Genomic DNA, 14,658 nt, shown 5'->3' with positions numbered 1-14,658 from the left:
ATTTAACTTGGCTAAAGCAGCAACTACAGCCAAATATTCAGGTGGGGTCTATCATAGTTTTCGATAACGCATACATTTTCGATTATAGAGTGGCTGGTGAGACACAATGTATCATTGCTGCCTAGTATGCGTAAATGTCAATATTAGAAATTATTAGCCATTTAAACATTCCAAAAACATACATAGTGGATTGAAAAACTCCACGAGCACAGGCACAGTGTCCTAAGATAATTTTATTCGAAATAAAAATATTCAAGGAGATCTGAATATGACACATATGAAGGAATACACGAAACAAGGAATAGCTAGCATAACTCAAGAAAGATAGAAAAGTTGCTGTGATCAAGTTTTCAAGATAGAGCAGAAGTACGGGGGAACCGAATGGATTATTGAAGAATTTATTGATTCTTCAGTGTTTAGTGCAAATGAAGGCAACAGCGAATTTGAAATAGATCAAGAGAATATCAGATTTTAATTATGTATTAATATTTATTAAATATTAATTATTTCTGAGTATTACAATATAACTACTAAAATGTGTTATTCATATGACCAGCTGCATGTGCTCTTTACTTCCTAACCCCTATTTCAGAGAACAGAAGTGTTTACGTAGTCACGACCTCAAGTATATTCCAATCGTGAACAGAACAGAGCAGATTACTGCGTAAATATTTCTCATACAAATCAAATCAATTTGAGTTGTAAGTCACAGATTACAATTATATTAAATAAACTTTATAATATTATTTAATTTCAGATTTTTTTTGTTATTATCAGAAAATAAGGAATATAAATAATAATGAATAAACAAAAAACTGTCTGGTGCAAAAAAAAATTGAAGAAAACATTAATCTTCACTTTCTGTGGATAAATCTTTATCACAAGTGAATACCAGTGGCGTACCTGTGGAAGCCATGATGGAAGGAAAAACATTGACAAAAGAAAATAGTGTATCTGTTCTGGAAGCACAAGAATGTGCCACAGGAGTTAACTTACTTTTAACTCCAGTTTTTCAGAATAAAAATGATCAGTGGCTGCAAAGTCGAAGATTGAAAGTCGAAGATGTAATTTACAATTTAAATGATCCCAGTGACTTGCCAGAGATAATAAAGGATTCTATAAGAATTGAATTAGTTTGAATGGGACCACCCAAAATAGAAAAATCATAACTCTATTGCACTGATGCTTATCACCAACAGTTTACAACCGAGCATCATTTCTGGAGCTTAAAAAATGGCAAAAAACTTGAAAGGACTTGGTTAATATACTCGGGAAAAAAAAAAAAAAGATACCATTTTCTGTTTTTGCTGCAAATTATTTAGTCATGCAAATATTCTCTTGAAAACTACTGGGTTCGGTTCTTGGTGACATTTACAAGACCGTTTGCAAGAGCTCGCATGAGAATTCTCAAAATCATAAAATATGCATGCAACAGCCAAAGGAATTAGAGCTCCAGTTAAAATCCAATAAAATTTTGGATGTTGTAAATCAAAATTTGACAGAGAAAGGAAAAAAATGCTAGAGAATGATTTTGGAATGGGCAATTGAGAATTACATTTTTAGCTTCACATAATTTGGCATTGAGAGGAAGCAATGAAAAATTAGTTGAACCAAATAATGGAAATTTTTGGAACAAATAGAGTTATTGTCTAAATTTGATCCAATACTTAATGAACTCATCCAGTAGATGAACTTAATGAACTCATCCAGTAGATGAACTTAATGAACTCATCCAGTAGAAAGTTAAAGTAATGAACACTGAGTAAAAAGTAAAGAATGTACATATGCACATTATTAGAATAGTCGAACACAAAATTAATTAAATTAAATGATAGGTGGAATAGTATTAAAAGAAATTTGTAGAAGAGTTTGTGATGCAAAATATTATTCAATTATTTTCGATTGTACCTCAGACATAAGTCAACGGGGAACAAATGACGGTTATAATTAGATCTGTTTCTATGTCTAGCTGCACTATAAAAATTTGTGAACATTTTTGTCCATGATACTTCAGGGAAAGGACTAACACAATCTACACTAAAAATGTTAGAAACAAACAACGTCAACTCAAGTAACTTCTGTGGGAAAGGGTATGATAACAGAAGTCATGAAAGGTAAATATAATAGCGTACAAGCAAGAATTTTAGAAGAGCTTTTTATGTTCCATATGTTGCACATAATTCAAATTTAGTTGTATGTGATGCAGCACATTCTTCAACAATAGCAGAATTATTTTTTAGAACATTACAAACATTATACATGATTTGTGCTGCTTCACCAAGTAGGTGGGATATTTTAAAAAGGCACGTAAAAATTACTATGAAATTTTTACCAGAAACAAGATGGGCAAATTAAGAACATGTGAACTTAAATTGTGTATGGATAAAGCTATAGACTTTGCAAATGAGTTGGCAGTACTGTCAGTGTTACCGGGAGTGCCAGTTTCTAGAAAAAAGCACGAGTTTACCTATGAAACTTCATCAAATGAACTGATCCAAATAAAAGGTTTGAAACAGAATTTTTTAATATAATGATCAATGTAGCTATCGTTAGCTTACAAGAACGATTTGATTATATGAATGAAATATCCTCAGCTTTTCATCTTATTCTAAAATCATAAAACTTCGTGAATTTATTTGAAAGTGCAATACAAACAAAATGTTAACACCTTAAAGTAATTCTCCCTGGCAAAGACAGGAGCAGTGATATCGATGCCAAAGAGTTACTTCAAGAAATACAATCTTTGCAGCATGTTTTAAAAGGGGAAAAAATTGGTATTTATTCAAGAAAAAAACTTAGCTGAATTATATCCCAACATCTGAATTTCTCTTCGGATATTAACATTGCCAATTACAGTTGCTTCTGGAGAGAGAGGAGTTCAAGACTCAAAATGTTAAAAACATATTCATAAACAATTGGCCAAGAAAGAATTAATGGATTGGCCATTATGTCAATAAAACAAGATGTACTAAAAAATATAAAAACATCAGAGTTGTAGATAAATTGACATTAAGTAAATATCGTAAGGTAATGATGTGAAAACTTTTAAGTTTATATAAATAACATGCTAGTCATTAAAGTTTAAATAAATAATTATGAATTGAATAATTTTTGGGTGTTTCCTTTATTTTTAAATTTTACAAATTCCACCTTTAATTTGGGGGGGGGGGGTTCCCAGATGAGCATTTTGCCCCGGGCTGACAGAAGTCTAGATATGGCACTGTATGAGGAACATAAATTATGCCAGCAAATATATTAAATAAAAGCTTCCATAAAGTACATTACTAAGAAGTTAGTGGTCATAAAAGCAGAAACTTTACCATCATTTATTAATATGTAAACTTGTTTATAAAAGCATAAAAGAATCATCCCTACACAAAATGCTCAATATTTAAAGTAACCTAAATATTTAATATTAGTTAATATTACTTTGTCTGTGTGGCAGAAAACAGAAGAGTCTGTCGACATGGGGGCAAGTTCTCTATGATGGCATTTAATGTCTTTTGGAATCCCATGTCAAGAATCCTATCTGCTTCATCAAGCACTGGAGGGGGGGAAGAGAGAGAGAGAGAGAGGTAAAAAAAAAAAAAAAAAAAAAAAACACTTTAATGATAACATTAAATCAAATAAACATCTAAGTAATGTCATCTAATGTACAATGTATTAATTTTTAAACATTTTCCCACAATTAATAAATAAACACAAATGTGTATTTATTTACTGAAAACAATGTTCTAAGAACTTCAGAAGTTTTGTTTTTGACACTCATAAGCACTAAAAATATTTTGCAGAGAAGAGAAAGACAAAAAAATCTATTGAGGAGATGGCTCCTTCAACCATTTCAACCCCAGCTATTTCAATCATTTTTCAAAAGTTTTAATTTCAACAGATATAAATACTAAACAAAAGAAAGGATATATATCAGCTACTATTAATTCATAACAGTGATTACATAATGCCAGTGGGTGGTTGGTTGGTGGAACAGACATAGAAGTCTGTTCTATCCCTTGTTGTGGAAGTTGATAGCCTAAATAAGTTTAAGGCTCAGCCGGACAGGTATTTCGAATGAACAGAGGGGTGAAGTGGAAGCGTTCTTTTTTATTTATTTTTTTATTTTTATTTTTTTTTTTGGCTGATGCTGCATAAGCTTGCTTTCTTGCATCAAATGCCTCTACTAATGCTAATGCTAATTTTTACTGACTGAAAACTATGAGCAGAGTTTTATTCCCTATTTGATAGGATTAAAAATCACTGCCAGTTTTCAAAAAATCATCATTAAAACACTTGCACAATGCATTTAACTGGCATACAGACTATGCCTAAATTATAATTTCTAATCAAAAAGTATTACTGTAATTTATGGCGGCTCCATAGAGAGGTGGGAAGGAGCAGAAGTGCGTAGCACACGTTTCTTGATTAGACCGGGGTTCGAGCCCGTCACCACAAAACATGGAGGATTCGGAAAGGTCAGGGAATGACCACCGCATATCCCGGAGCAATATGGCCTTAGTTGCTAATGCTCCTAAAAACCAAATAAAACAAACTGTAATTTATCTTTAATTATTAATTTATCCTCAACATGTTGGCTATTATTATTATTATTACTATTAATAATATAACATTATTTTCACAAAATATCATATCAGTGTGTCAACATTCCTGATTCCTTCTGCTACACCTGTGGAAAGTTTACACCAAAAAATCAGAGATGGAGAAAATGGAAGCCAGTGAGGTATTTTTTCAAATTAGAAATAGGTGAAGGTCTGATGGTGCTAGATCTGACGAATATAGACAAGTCTAAGATTTCAAGGCTGCACACTAATGTAGTGCAGCCATGGCAATGACAGACTTGTGAGCAGATGCATTGTCCTGGTGGAATAAGACTCCTTTGCTGAGGTTTACTCAGCAAAGGTTAGTCTTTGATGTCTTCATGCAAATGCCTCAAAGGTCTATGTAATATGCCCCTGTGATTGTCTGGCCTTTCTGAAGTTAATCCCCTAGCAACACTAACAGAATTCCAAAAATCAGATGCCATCACCTTGCCAGCAGAAGGAATCAAACTGGCTTTCTTTGGAGGAGAAGAGCTGTATTTCCACTGTTTGAATTGCTCCTTTATCTCTTGCTGAAAATGATTTACCTGCTTGAAAAATGATGCAAATGATCACTTGACTTGACAACTTTTGTGTTGTCATCTGTGATATGTGATATGCATCTGTGATATGCTGTTAACAACTTTGGGACCAAAAGATGCATAGTGATCTCTGCATCACTATGCATCTTTTGATGCACAACAGTTGTTAACAAAAGTGTCAGCACACTTTGTGTGCTGACACCTTTTTCAGAGCAAGAATCTCCAGTATTATATTATCACATGGTACACACATTCAGATGAGATCCCCAAGATACTAAACTGCCACTTGTCAATCACTAATCACCAGATCATGCAGACTGTCAGCAATTTCTGGAGTGATAGATGTTGCAGGTCTTCAACAGCATGAATCATCTTCCAGGCTCTCCTTTCCTCATTGAAATTCTGCTGCCCACTTCTTAACCATGGAATAGGAAGGGGGCATCCCCCTACAATGCTGCAACCATATCTTCATGAATGAATTGCCTTTGGTCTTAGTCTCCCAAATATTTTTTTGCAAATATCTGATTTTGTTCATCTTTCTCATTCACACATTTTTAACCTCAAAACACAAATTAAAAAAAAAAAAAAAACTATTGAAACTCATGATGAAACTTAGTGGGTTACTATTTGAAGAAGTGTTATACATTCAAGTACAGAAATTTTTAACAACATATCACTACCCTTTCACACCCAGGCCACAAACTTTTCAACCCCCCCCCCCCCGTATGTTTTTCATTGTGCACCTTAAGGACCACACACATACTAGGGGGCATTCAATAAATTATCTACCTAAGGTACTTCCCCATAGTTATATTTCAATGATTCATGATTTATCATGTTCCTACATATCTCAACTTGAACCATACTAATTGTGATCCCACTATGATTTAGGTTGTGCTGCTCTAACAGAAAGAAAGAAGACACCTTCACCTGTATCACTGTATCAAATACAGTGGACCCCCGCTTTATGATGGGTTCACTGTACGATCAAATCACTTTACGACTCTCTGTAATAAAATACCTTTCCCTATACGATATGTAGTAAGCGCAGGTCATTGTGATCACATTTGCAAATTTAATTTTAATTCAATTAAATGAAGCTTAAAAAACAGGAATGAAGAGAAGATTCTGAAAATTTATTTATGTTTTTTATATGATTTCAGTGAAGAGGAAACACATTTGACACTGTTGCACATGGAAGACTATTGTACAAAGTGGAGCAGAATGGTATTAAGGGTAAGTTGCTACAATGGATAAAAGAATGGTTAAGTGGGAGAAGACAGAGAGTGGTAATCAATGGGTGTTGCTCTTCATGGACTAATGTTATTAGTGGAGTTCCACAGTGTTCGGTGTTGGGTCTACTGTTGTTTTGTATATTAATCAATGATATTGATGAAGGTATATCAGGCTTAATGTCGAAGTTTGCAGATGATACAAAGGTTGGCAGGGTTGTTAATGACAGTAATGGCAGTGTGCTACTGCAACAGGATCTAGATAATTTGGGCAGATGGGCTAAGAAGTGGCAACTGAAGTTTAACCTTGACAAATGCAAAGTACTGCATATGGGTAGAAGTAACCCCAGAGAAATGTACCAACTGTGTGGTACTACACTTAAGGTGGTAGAAAATGAAAAAGACCTTGGAGTAATTGTGCAGTCAGATATGAAATTTTCTGAGCAATGCAGACAAGCTGCCAGCGCAGGTTAATGGGTTTTGTCAATGATATACAGGAATTTTGCTAGCAGGGAGAAGGAGGTGATTGTCCCTCTGTATAAGGCAATGGTCAGGCCATGCCTTGAGTACTGCATACAGGTCTGGAGGCCTCATTTTAGGAAGGATGTAGATTTACTTGAGCATGTACAGAGAAAGGCAACAAGATTGGTGAGGGGAATGAAGGGATCCTCTTACCACGAGAGGCTTAAGTTCTGCAAATTGCAGTGGCTGGAGACAAGGCACCTGCACGGTTATCTGATTGAGGTGTATAAGGCCTTGAATGGGTTGAGCACGCTGAATTCTGATGGGATCCTTCCACTTGTTCAGATTACGAACCTAAGGGGGCATAAATTCAAATTAAGAAAGGACAGATGTAGAATAGATGTGCGGAAATTTGCCTTTAGCCAGCGGATGGTTAATTGCTGGAACAAATTTCCATCTGTCGTTGTGGAAGTTGATAGGTTGAATAAATTTAAGGAGGAACTGGACAGGCATTTGGAGGGAATGGTGTGATTTTTTTTTTTTTTTTTTTTTGGCTGATGCTGCACTTGCTTTCTTGCATCACATGCCACTACTACTACTACATTTTACCATAATAACATAAAAACTCACAGAATTCCAGTTATCGATATTATCACAAATGCAATAAGACCGAGTTTACTACCCATTTATAATCAAGATTGCACTAACTGAAAAGCCGAATAAAATGGAAACTGCAAATTATTTTTATTGATTTATGGTAGTGACCTCCAGAAATGTGCTTTAGAAAAATATCACAAATGCTTTCAAAACTGATCCTTATAACAAACACAGCAATAAACGGTGTGGTGAAGGAGTAGTGCATTTTAATGATTTGAATTGGTTTTTTGAAATTTGACTCTATAAAGTGGCTGATTCTTCTAACCAGTGATCACTGATGCCTACTTATTTCACTTTACAATGGCTTACGATTGTCTCCGACTGGACAACATGGTCCTTTCTCTCAGCCAATAGCAGCATTTGTAAACGTGTTGGGCACTTGTTTTGTTTTTGAATCCTTTAGTTAAGTGATTTTTTGTGTTGTGCTTGCTTTCCATAAATTTGCTGTATTGAATTATTCTTGAACGTACAACATTGTGTAAACTGATAATATAGCCCCTAAAGAGCACAGTAAAAAGAAACTGTCAATTAAAATTAAAAAAGAAATAGGGAAAAAACATGATGATGGTGCGAAAATTAGTTCATTGGTGCATTAATATGGTTTTTCCCATTTAACCACTTTGACCATAATGAAAAAAAAAAAAAAAAACCCTTACAAAAGTTAAATTAAGTGATGACTCTTAACACAGACCAAAAAGGCAGAGAACTCATTGCAGAAATGGAAAGGCTTTTGTTGCTGTGGATAAAAGAAAAACAAATGAAAGGTGATACAATTCCTGGACAATTCATTTCAAATGTGCAAAGCAAAATGTGCAAAGCAGGTTTTTGAGGACTAAAAAGATAAAACACTTTCAACTAGTGATACGCGATATTGGAACTTCAAAGACAATGGTTGGTTTGACCATTTTAGAAAAATGGTCCGATATTAAAAGTGCCGTAAGGCATGGAGAGGCATGCAGTACTGATCAGGAAACAGCTGAAAACTTTAAGGTGGATTTCCAAGACTCATTGAGAAGGAGGATTACCTTCCTCAACAAGTCTTGAATGCAGACGAAATTTTTTTTTTTATGAAAACCCCAAACATGAGAGATATTAGAACCTATAATACTTATTACCGTGCTTGGGTTGGAGGTTGAGAAGACAAAAGAAGATATTTGTTGACATTAAACTTCAACTTCTGCAGTCTGTAATTTTCAGAAATACGTATGAAGGAAGGTTGTTCCAGAAAACAGCAGTTGAATGAATAAAGGAGGAAGATGAAAAGTTGGTTATGTGAGTTTTAAGTTGGACAGTATATGGATGTTGGCTGGTGGTGGAACGTGTTCGGATTGTTTTGAAGGAGAGAGCAGGAATTACAGAAGCCAATTCAGAAGAACAGTGCCCATGGAAGTATCTGTAGAAGAGACATGCAGCAGAAACAGTACGTCTATGAGAAAGCGAGTGGAGAGACTCTGTTAGAGATGAATCATTAATTAACCTAACTGCACTCTTCTGAATGGAATCAAGAAGCCTGAAAGAGGTTTTGGGGGCACCATCCCCAGATGTGGGAACAATATTCCATGGCAGGGCGGATTTGCGATTTGTATAGAGCAATATTTGTAATGTGCTTGTGCCAAGAGAGATTAGAAGTCAGGGTAATCCCCAAAAGAGATATATCATTTTGCCTAGAAATGGGAGTGTCACCAAAGATAAGCATAGCAGCAGAAGAATCCTTTTTGCCAGATATAAGACAAAATCTGAGTTTTAGAAGGATTGAAATCAACTAAGTTGTCTTTGCCCCTCTGGAGAATTATCTGGAGATTGGCATTTAAGGAATTGGTAGCAGATATTCAAGAAGTTGAATGCAATGTGCTCTCATTGGCAAAACTATGGATAGGATTTCCAGTCAATGGAAGAAGGTCATTAATATACAAGAGGAAAAGAGTGGTAGAAAGAACTGAACCTTGGGGTACACCAGCATTGGTGGAGAAGTTAGAAGACAAAGAGCCATCTGCCATTAAACTCAGTGAGCGATCAGAGAGAAAACCAGATAACCAAAAATAGTTGGCAAACCATAAGATGGAAGCTTGTTTAGAAGACCTTTATGCCAAGCACAATCGAAAGCCATTGAGATGTCAAGAGCAACTGCTTGTGTTTCACCAAACTTTTCCATTGAATTTGTCCATAAATGTGTAACATAAGCCAGAATATCACCAGTGGATCAACACTGATAGAACCCATCTTCGTGATCAGTGATCAGACGGAAGGTTTCTACGTAGTTTAAGAGTTGGCTGTTAATTGATTTCTCCATTACTTTAGAAAGAGTAGAAGCAATTGCAATAGGATGATAATTGGATGGGAGGGACTTGTCACCCTTTTTAGGAACTGGCTGGATATGAGCAAATTTCCAAGCAAAATAAAACGCCTTTGGAATAAGAAAGTGAAAAAAAGGCAGCATAGAACAGGAGTAAGTTCAGGAGCACAGGTTTTGAGAACAAGTGGAGAAATACCATCAAGACCTGGAGCTTTCTTACCATAGAGATCCAACAAAATCTTTGACATCCCTTTGACAGAAGACCACAGGAGGCATTGAATGAAGAGTGTTGGGAATAGTGGGAGGTGTTTTCTACCAAGATCATTAATACATGAGTTGGAAGAGAAATGGGATGCTAGCAGGTCAGCTTTATCCTTGGCTGAAGTGACGACAAAACCATCTAGTTTTGACAGACTTGGGAGCAGAGATGGGCAAAAGTTGCAGCCAATAGCTTTGGCAAGAGACCAAAATGCTTGGCTACCATTAGGGCAAGAAGCAAGTTTTCTTCTCTTAGCCTGTGCAAAATCTAGTTTGGACTGATTAATGACTGCTTTACAATTGTTGCGAGCTTTGGTGTGGGCAGAAAATGAAATTGAAGAATTAGAAACAAGCCAATTACGATATGCAACATTCTTCTCTTGAACAGCCTTAGCACATTTATTGGAAAACCAAGGTTTAGATAAAGGACGAGATTTTAAAGTGGAGTGGGAATAAAGGATTCCATTCCTACAAGAATAATTTCACTGACACGATCTGAGAAAATGTTGACATCAGAAGTTTTGAAACAGTAATCCGACCAAGGAAAAGAAATCTCGCAGGTCATCCCATTTTGCATTCCTGTAATGCCAAAGAACACGAGGTTGGGAATAGCCATGAGATAAAGGCTCCATTGAAGAAGAGACAATCACCAAGTTGTGATCTGAGGTGGCTAAAGGACCACTCACTTAAACCGTGTACTTAGAAGGGTGTTTGTGAGAAAAAGATCAAGCGTGTTGGCTGTATGGTTAGGATTGTCCGGTATTCTTTTAGGTCTATTACTAGGTGGTAGATAACTCTCATCAACCAGTGAAATACCACCACTTTGCTTATTGGAGGCTTGAAGTGGTGGAACCCATGTTTAGTCTCGAGCTAAGTTCCGGTCAACCTTCCCTACCTCTTCCATCTTGCAGTATGATTGATGACTTTTGAGGATATGATGAACATTGTGGCGAGATCCAATATTCCTTACATTTCGAGGGTACAGCTCTAAAACGGTGTTCGCAGGCCGGCCGCTAGTTAGTACACCGGACCGAACCTCTTGGTAACTCTCTAGGAGGCTTCCGGATCAGCTAGTGTATAATCTTGCTACCTCTACTATGCCAGATAGTGACTGGAGAGAGTCCGAGTAGTGTGCAGGCGGGGAGCAGTGTCGAGGCCACGTTATGTCAAGGATCTGGGTATATTCTTACCACGTGTATGCCATATCCAAAAATTTCATTACTTCATACACCATGTCCCACCCACTTTTTCTTACCATTGAATACACCATGAATTGTCAAACTAATAGAGCAAGCTTATCTGCGAAAAGATCTAAACCTCCCAAGTACTTCCTAATTCATTTCACAAATATACATGGTCTCAGTTCTAATCTCAATGATGTCCATTTCCACTTGCAGTCTGCCAAACCCCATGTACTTTTTCTGACAGAATCTCAGTTATCGGTTGATTCAACTACTTCTCATCTCAGATGCCCAAATTATTTGCTGTATGATTCCTTTCTCCTCAAAGGTGGTACTTGTGCATATGTCCGTTCTGATATTAGCATTAGCATTAGTAGAGGCATATGATGCAAGAAAGCAAGCTTATTCAGCATCAGCCAAAAGAAAAAAAAAAAAAAAAATCCCACTCCCATTTCACCCCTCCGTTCGTTCGAAATACCTGTCCAGTTGAGTTTTAAATTTGTTTAGGCTATCAACTTCAACAACAAGCGATGGAAGTCGGTTCCACCAACCAACCACCCGCTGGCCAAAGGCAAATTTCCGCACATCTATCCGACATCCGTCCTTCCTCAATTTGAATTTATGCCCTCTGAGGTGATTATTCTGAGCAAGATGAAGAATCCCATTGGCATTGAGCATGCTCAAACCATTCAAAGCCTTATACACCTCTATCAGATCACCTTGCCGGTGCCTAGTCCCCAGACTGTAATTTGCAAAACTTAAGCCTTTCTTCGTAAGAGCAACCCTTTGTTCCATTCACTAATCTTGTTGCCCTTCTCTGTACCCGTTCCAGCAGCTCTACATCCTTCTTGAAATGAGGCCACCAGACCTGTATACAGTACTCAAGATGTGGCCTAACCATTGCCTCATACAAGGGAATAATCACCTCCTTATCCCTGCTAGAAAAATTCCTGTATATCATTGACAAGACACCATGAGCTACTCTTGCAGCTCGTCTGCACTGCTCAGAGAACTTCATATCTGCCTGCACAATTACCCCCAGGTCCTTTTCATTCTCCACCACTGTCAGTGTAGTACCGCAGAGTCGATACGTTGCTCTGTGGTTACTGTTTCCCATATGTAGTACTTTACATTTGTCAATGTTAAACTTCATTTGCCACCTCTCAGTCCATCTGTTCAACCTTTCCAGATCCTGTTGCAGCAGCATAGCGTCAGTGGTGTCCTTAACAACCCTGCCAACCTTTGTATCATCTGCAAACTTGGACATTAAACTTGATATCCCATCATCAATATCATTCATAAACACCGAAAACAATAACGGACCCAACACTGAACCCTGAGGAACTCCACTAATAACATTAGTCCACGTTGAGCAGTGTCCATTGATTACCACTCTCTGTCTTCTGCCACTCAACCATCCCCTTATCCATAGCAGCAATTTGGCTCCAATGCCACACTGTTCCAATTTGTGCAGTAGTCTTCCATGTGCAACAGTATCAAAAGCCTTTCTAAGATCCAAATATATAATATCAAAGTTATTCCCTGCATCCAGTTCTTTTGTGACTACATCATAGTATCCAATCAAATTGGTCAGGCAAGACCTGCCCTTAACAAAACCATGCTGCGTCTGAGCTATAACTGAATTCTTGTCTAGATGATCCTGCAGTGCTTCCTTAACCAGAGCCTCCATTAACTTACCTGGAACAGAAGTTAAACTAACAGGTCTATAATTACTTGTGTCAGCCTTTGATCCTCCTTTGTGAATTGGGGTTACATTTGCACATCTCCAGTCTATGGGTACCTCCCCTGAGTCCAAAGAAGCTCTCATAATTATGGCTAGGGGTTTGCTTACTTCCTTTGCTGCCTCTTTTAATATAACTGGATAGATCCCATCCACCCCAGGTGCCTTTTTTATGTTTATCCTCAACAATCTCTCCTCCACTTTCCTCTCAGTTATTACAAAATCATCCAGCTCACTACCAATGTTTACTTTACCTACATCATTCTGCTTCCTGAATAACTCCTCATGCGTGAATGTAGATGCAAAATACTCGTTTAGATTGTTAGCCACCTGAGCAGGATCCTCAACTGTTGAACCATCAATATCCAGTGGACCAATCTGATTCATCCCTTTCCTTCTCGAATTTAAATATGTAAAGAACTCTTTTCTGTTTTTCTTTGCATCCTTTGCCAAGGATTTTTCGTAGTCTGCCTTTGCCTGCCTAATCTCCTTTGTGACTTGGTTACAGACCAACTTATATCTATCATAGGCTTCCATGTCACCCATTAATTTGTATGTATCCCATGCATTTTTCTTCTCTGCCACATGTCTCATTAGTTCATCTGACAACCATTTAGGCCTAAATCTTGAACAATATTTCTTAGTTGGTACGTAAAGCCTGGTAGCCTCCAAGATTAGTTCCTTAAATGCTTCCCATTTTGAGTTTCTGGTGGTAACATCATCAGTTGGTCCCACTGTATAGAATTTAAATACTGTCTCAGACCATCATAGTCGCCTTTACGAAAACAAAAACCCTTCCCTTTACCTCTGATGGTAGTTACCTCCTTGAGTAAATCCCACTTCAACACACTGTGATCACTGCCACCTAGTGGTTCATTTATCTGCAGATTCTTAATGCATGAAGAATCACTACTGATAATCAGATCAAGAGTATTGCTCCCTCTTGTTGCCTCACGAACATGCTGATGTAGAAAACAATCATCCAATAAATCCACAAAAGCCTTGCTAGTGTGCGAGTGACCAACCCACAAATTCCAGTCAATATCTGGGAAATTAAAATCCCCCATTATAAGACTCTCTGATTTACTGGCCTACTCTATTTCCCTGTACAATATCTTATTATACTCATCAGAGTCATTAGGCCTATAGCACACTCCTACTCTCAATTTTGATTTCCCTATGCTTATGTCACACCAAACTGACTCGACACTGCCCTGTCCATCGATATTCCCTGTCAGAGACTTGGCAATTTGGAATCTCCTCTCTTTGATCTTCTCTGGCTTAAAATCTCTCTACCTCATTGTGTCAAATTCATCTGTTGTCTCTACCGTTCTCCCAACTCCACTAATCACTTGGAGCTCTTTGACTTCCTCTCTTTGCAACTTGACTTTCTCCAGTCCAACTTTCCTAACAGTGAGGTAATTTTCCTTGGTGATTTTAATGTTCACAACTCCAGCTAGCTTCCAAATTTCTAGTCACACCGACCCAGCAGGTCAAGATGCTGAGGCTTTTGCAATTACCAATGACCTAATGAACAAGAGGTAAATGAACAATCTAGCACAGATTGTTCATTTACCTACAAGAATACCGGAATCCTAATCATACAGCCAATACGCTTGATCTTTTTCGCACAAACGACCCTTCTAAGTACATGGTCGAAGTGAGAGCTCCTTTAGGCACTTCAGATCACAACTTGGTGATTG

At 37.2% G+C, this 14,658-nt stretch overlaps 1 protein-coding gene across 2 annotated transcripts in view; it reads right to left on the bottom strand.

Moving 5' to 3' along the window:
* LOC150080972 (putative ATP-dependent RNA helicase DDX10) overlaps positions 1–14,658 on the bottom strand; it is a 274,251-nt gene that overhangs the window by 147,606 nt on the left and 111,987 nt on the right. For both annotated transcript variants that reach the window (XM_090381935.1, XM_090381936.1), the window contains exon 6: positions 3,430–3,544. In XM_090381935.1, the coding sequence (XP_090238061.1) occupies positions 3,430–3,544 (115 nt within the window). The remainder of the gene's footprint in view (positions 1–3,429; positions 3,545–14,658) is intronic.

Source organism: Mastigoproctus giganteus, chromosome 9 (assembly GCF_048544385.1).
Source record: "Mastigoproctus giganteus isolate SK-2022 chromosome 9, ASM4854438v1, whole genome shotgun sequence".
Taxonomy (NCBI): domain Eukaryota; kingdom Metazoa; phylum Arthropoda; class Arachnida; order Uropygi; family Thelyphonidae; genus Mastigoproctus; species Mastigoproctus giganteus.
The sequence above is the reverse complement of the archived record's forward strand: the minus strand, read 5'-3'. Positions and strand labels throughout refer to the sequence as shown.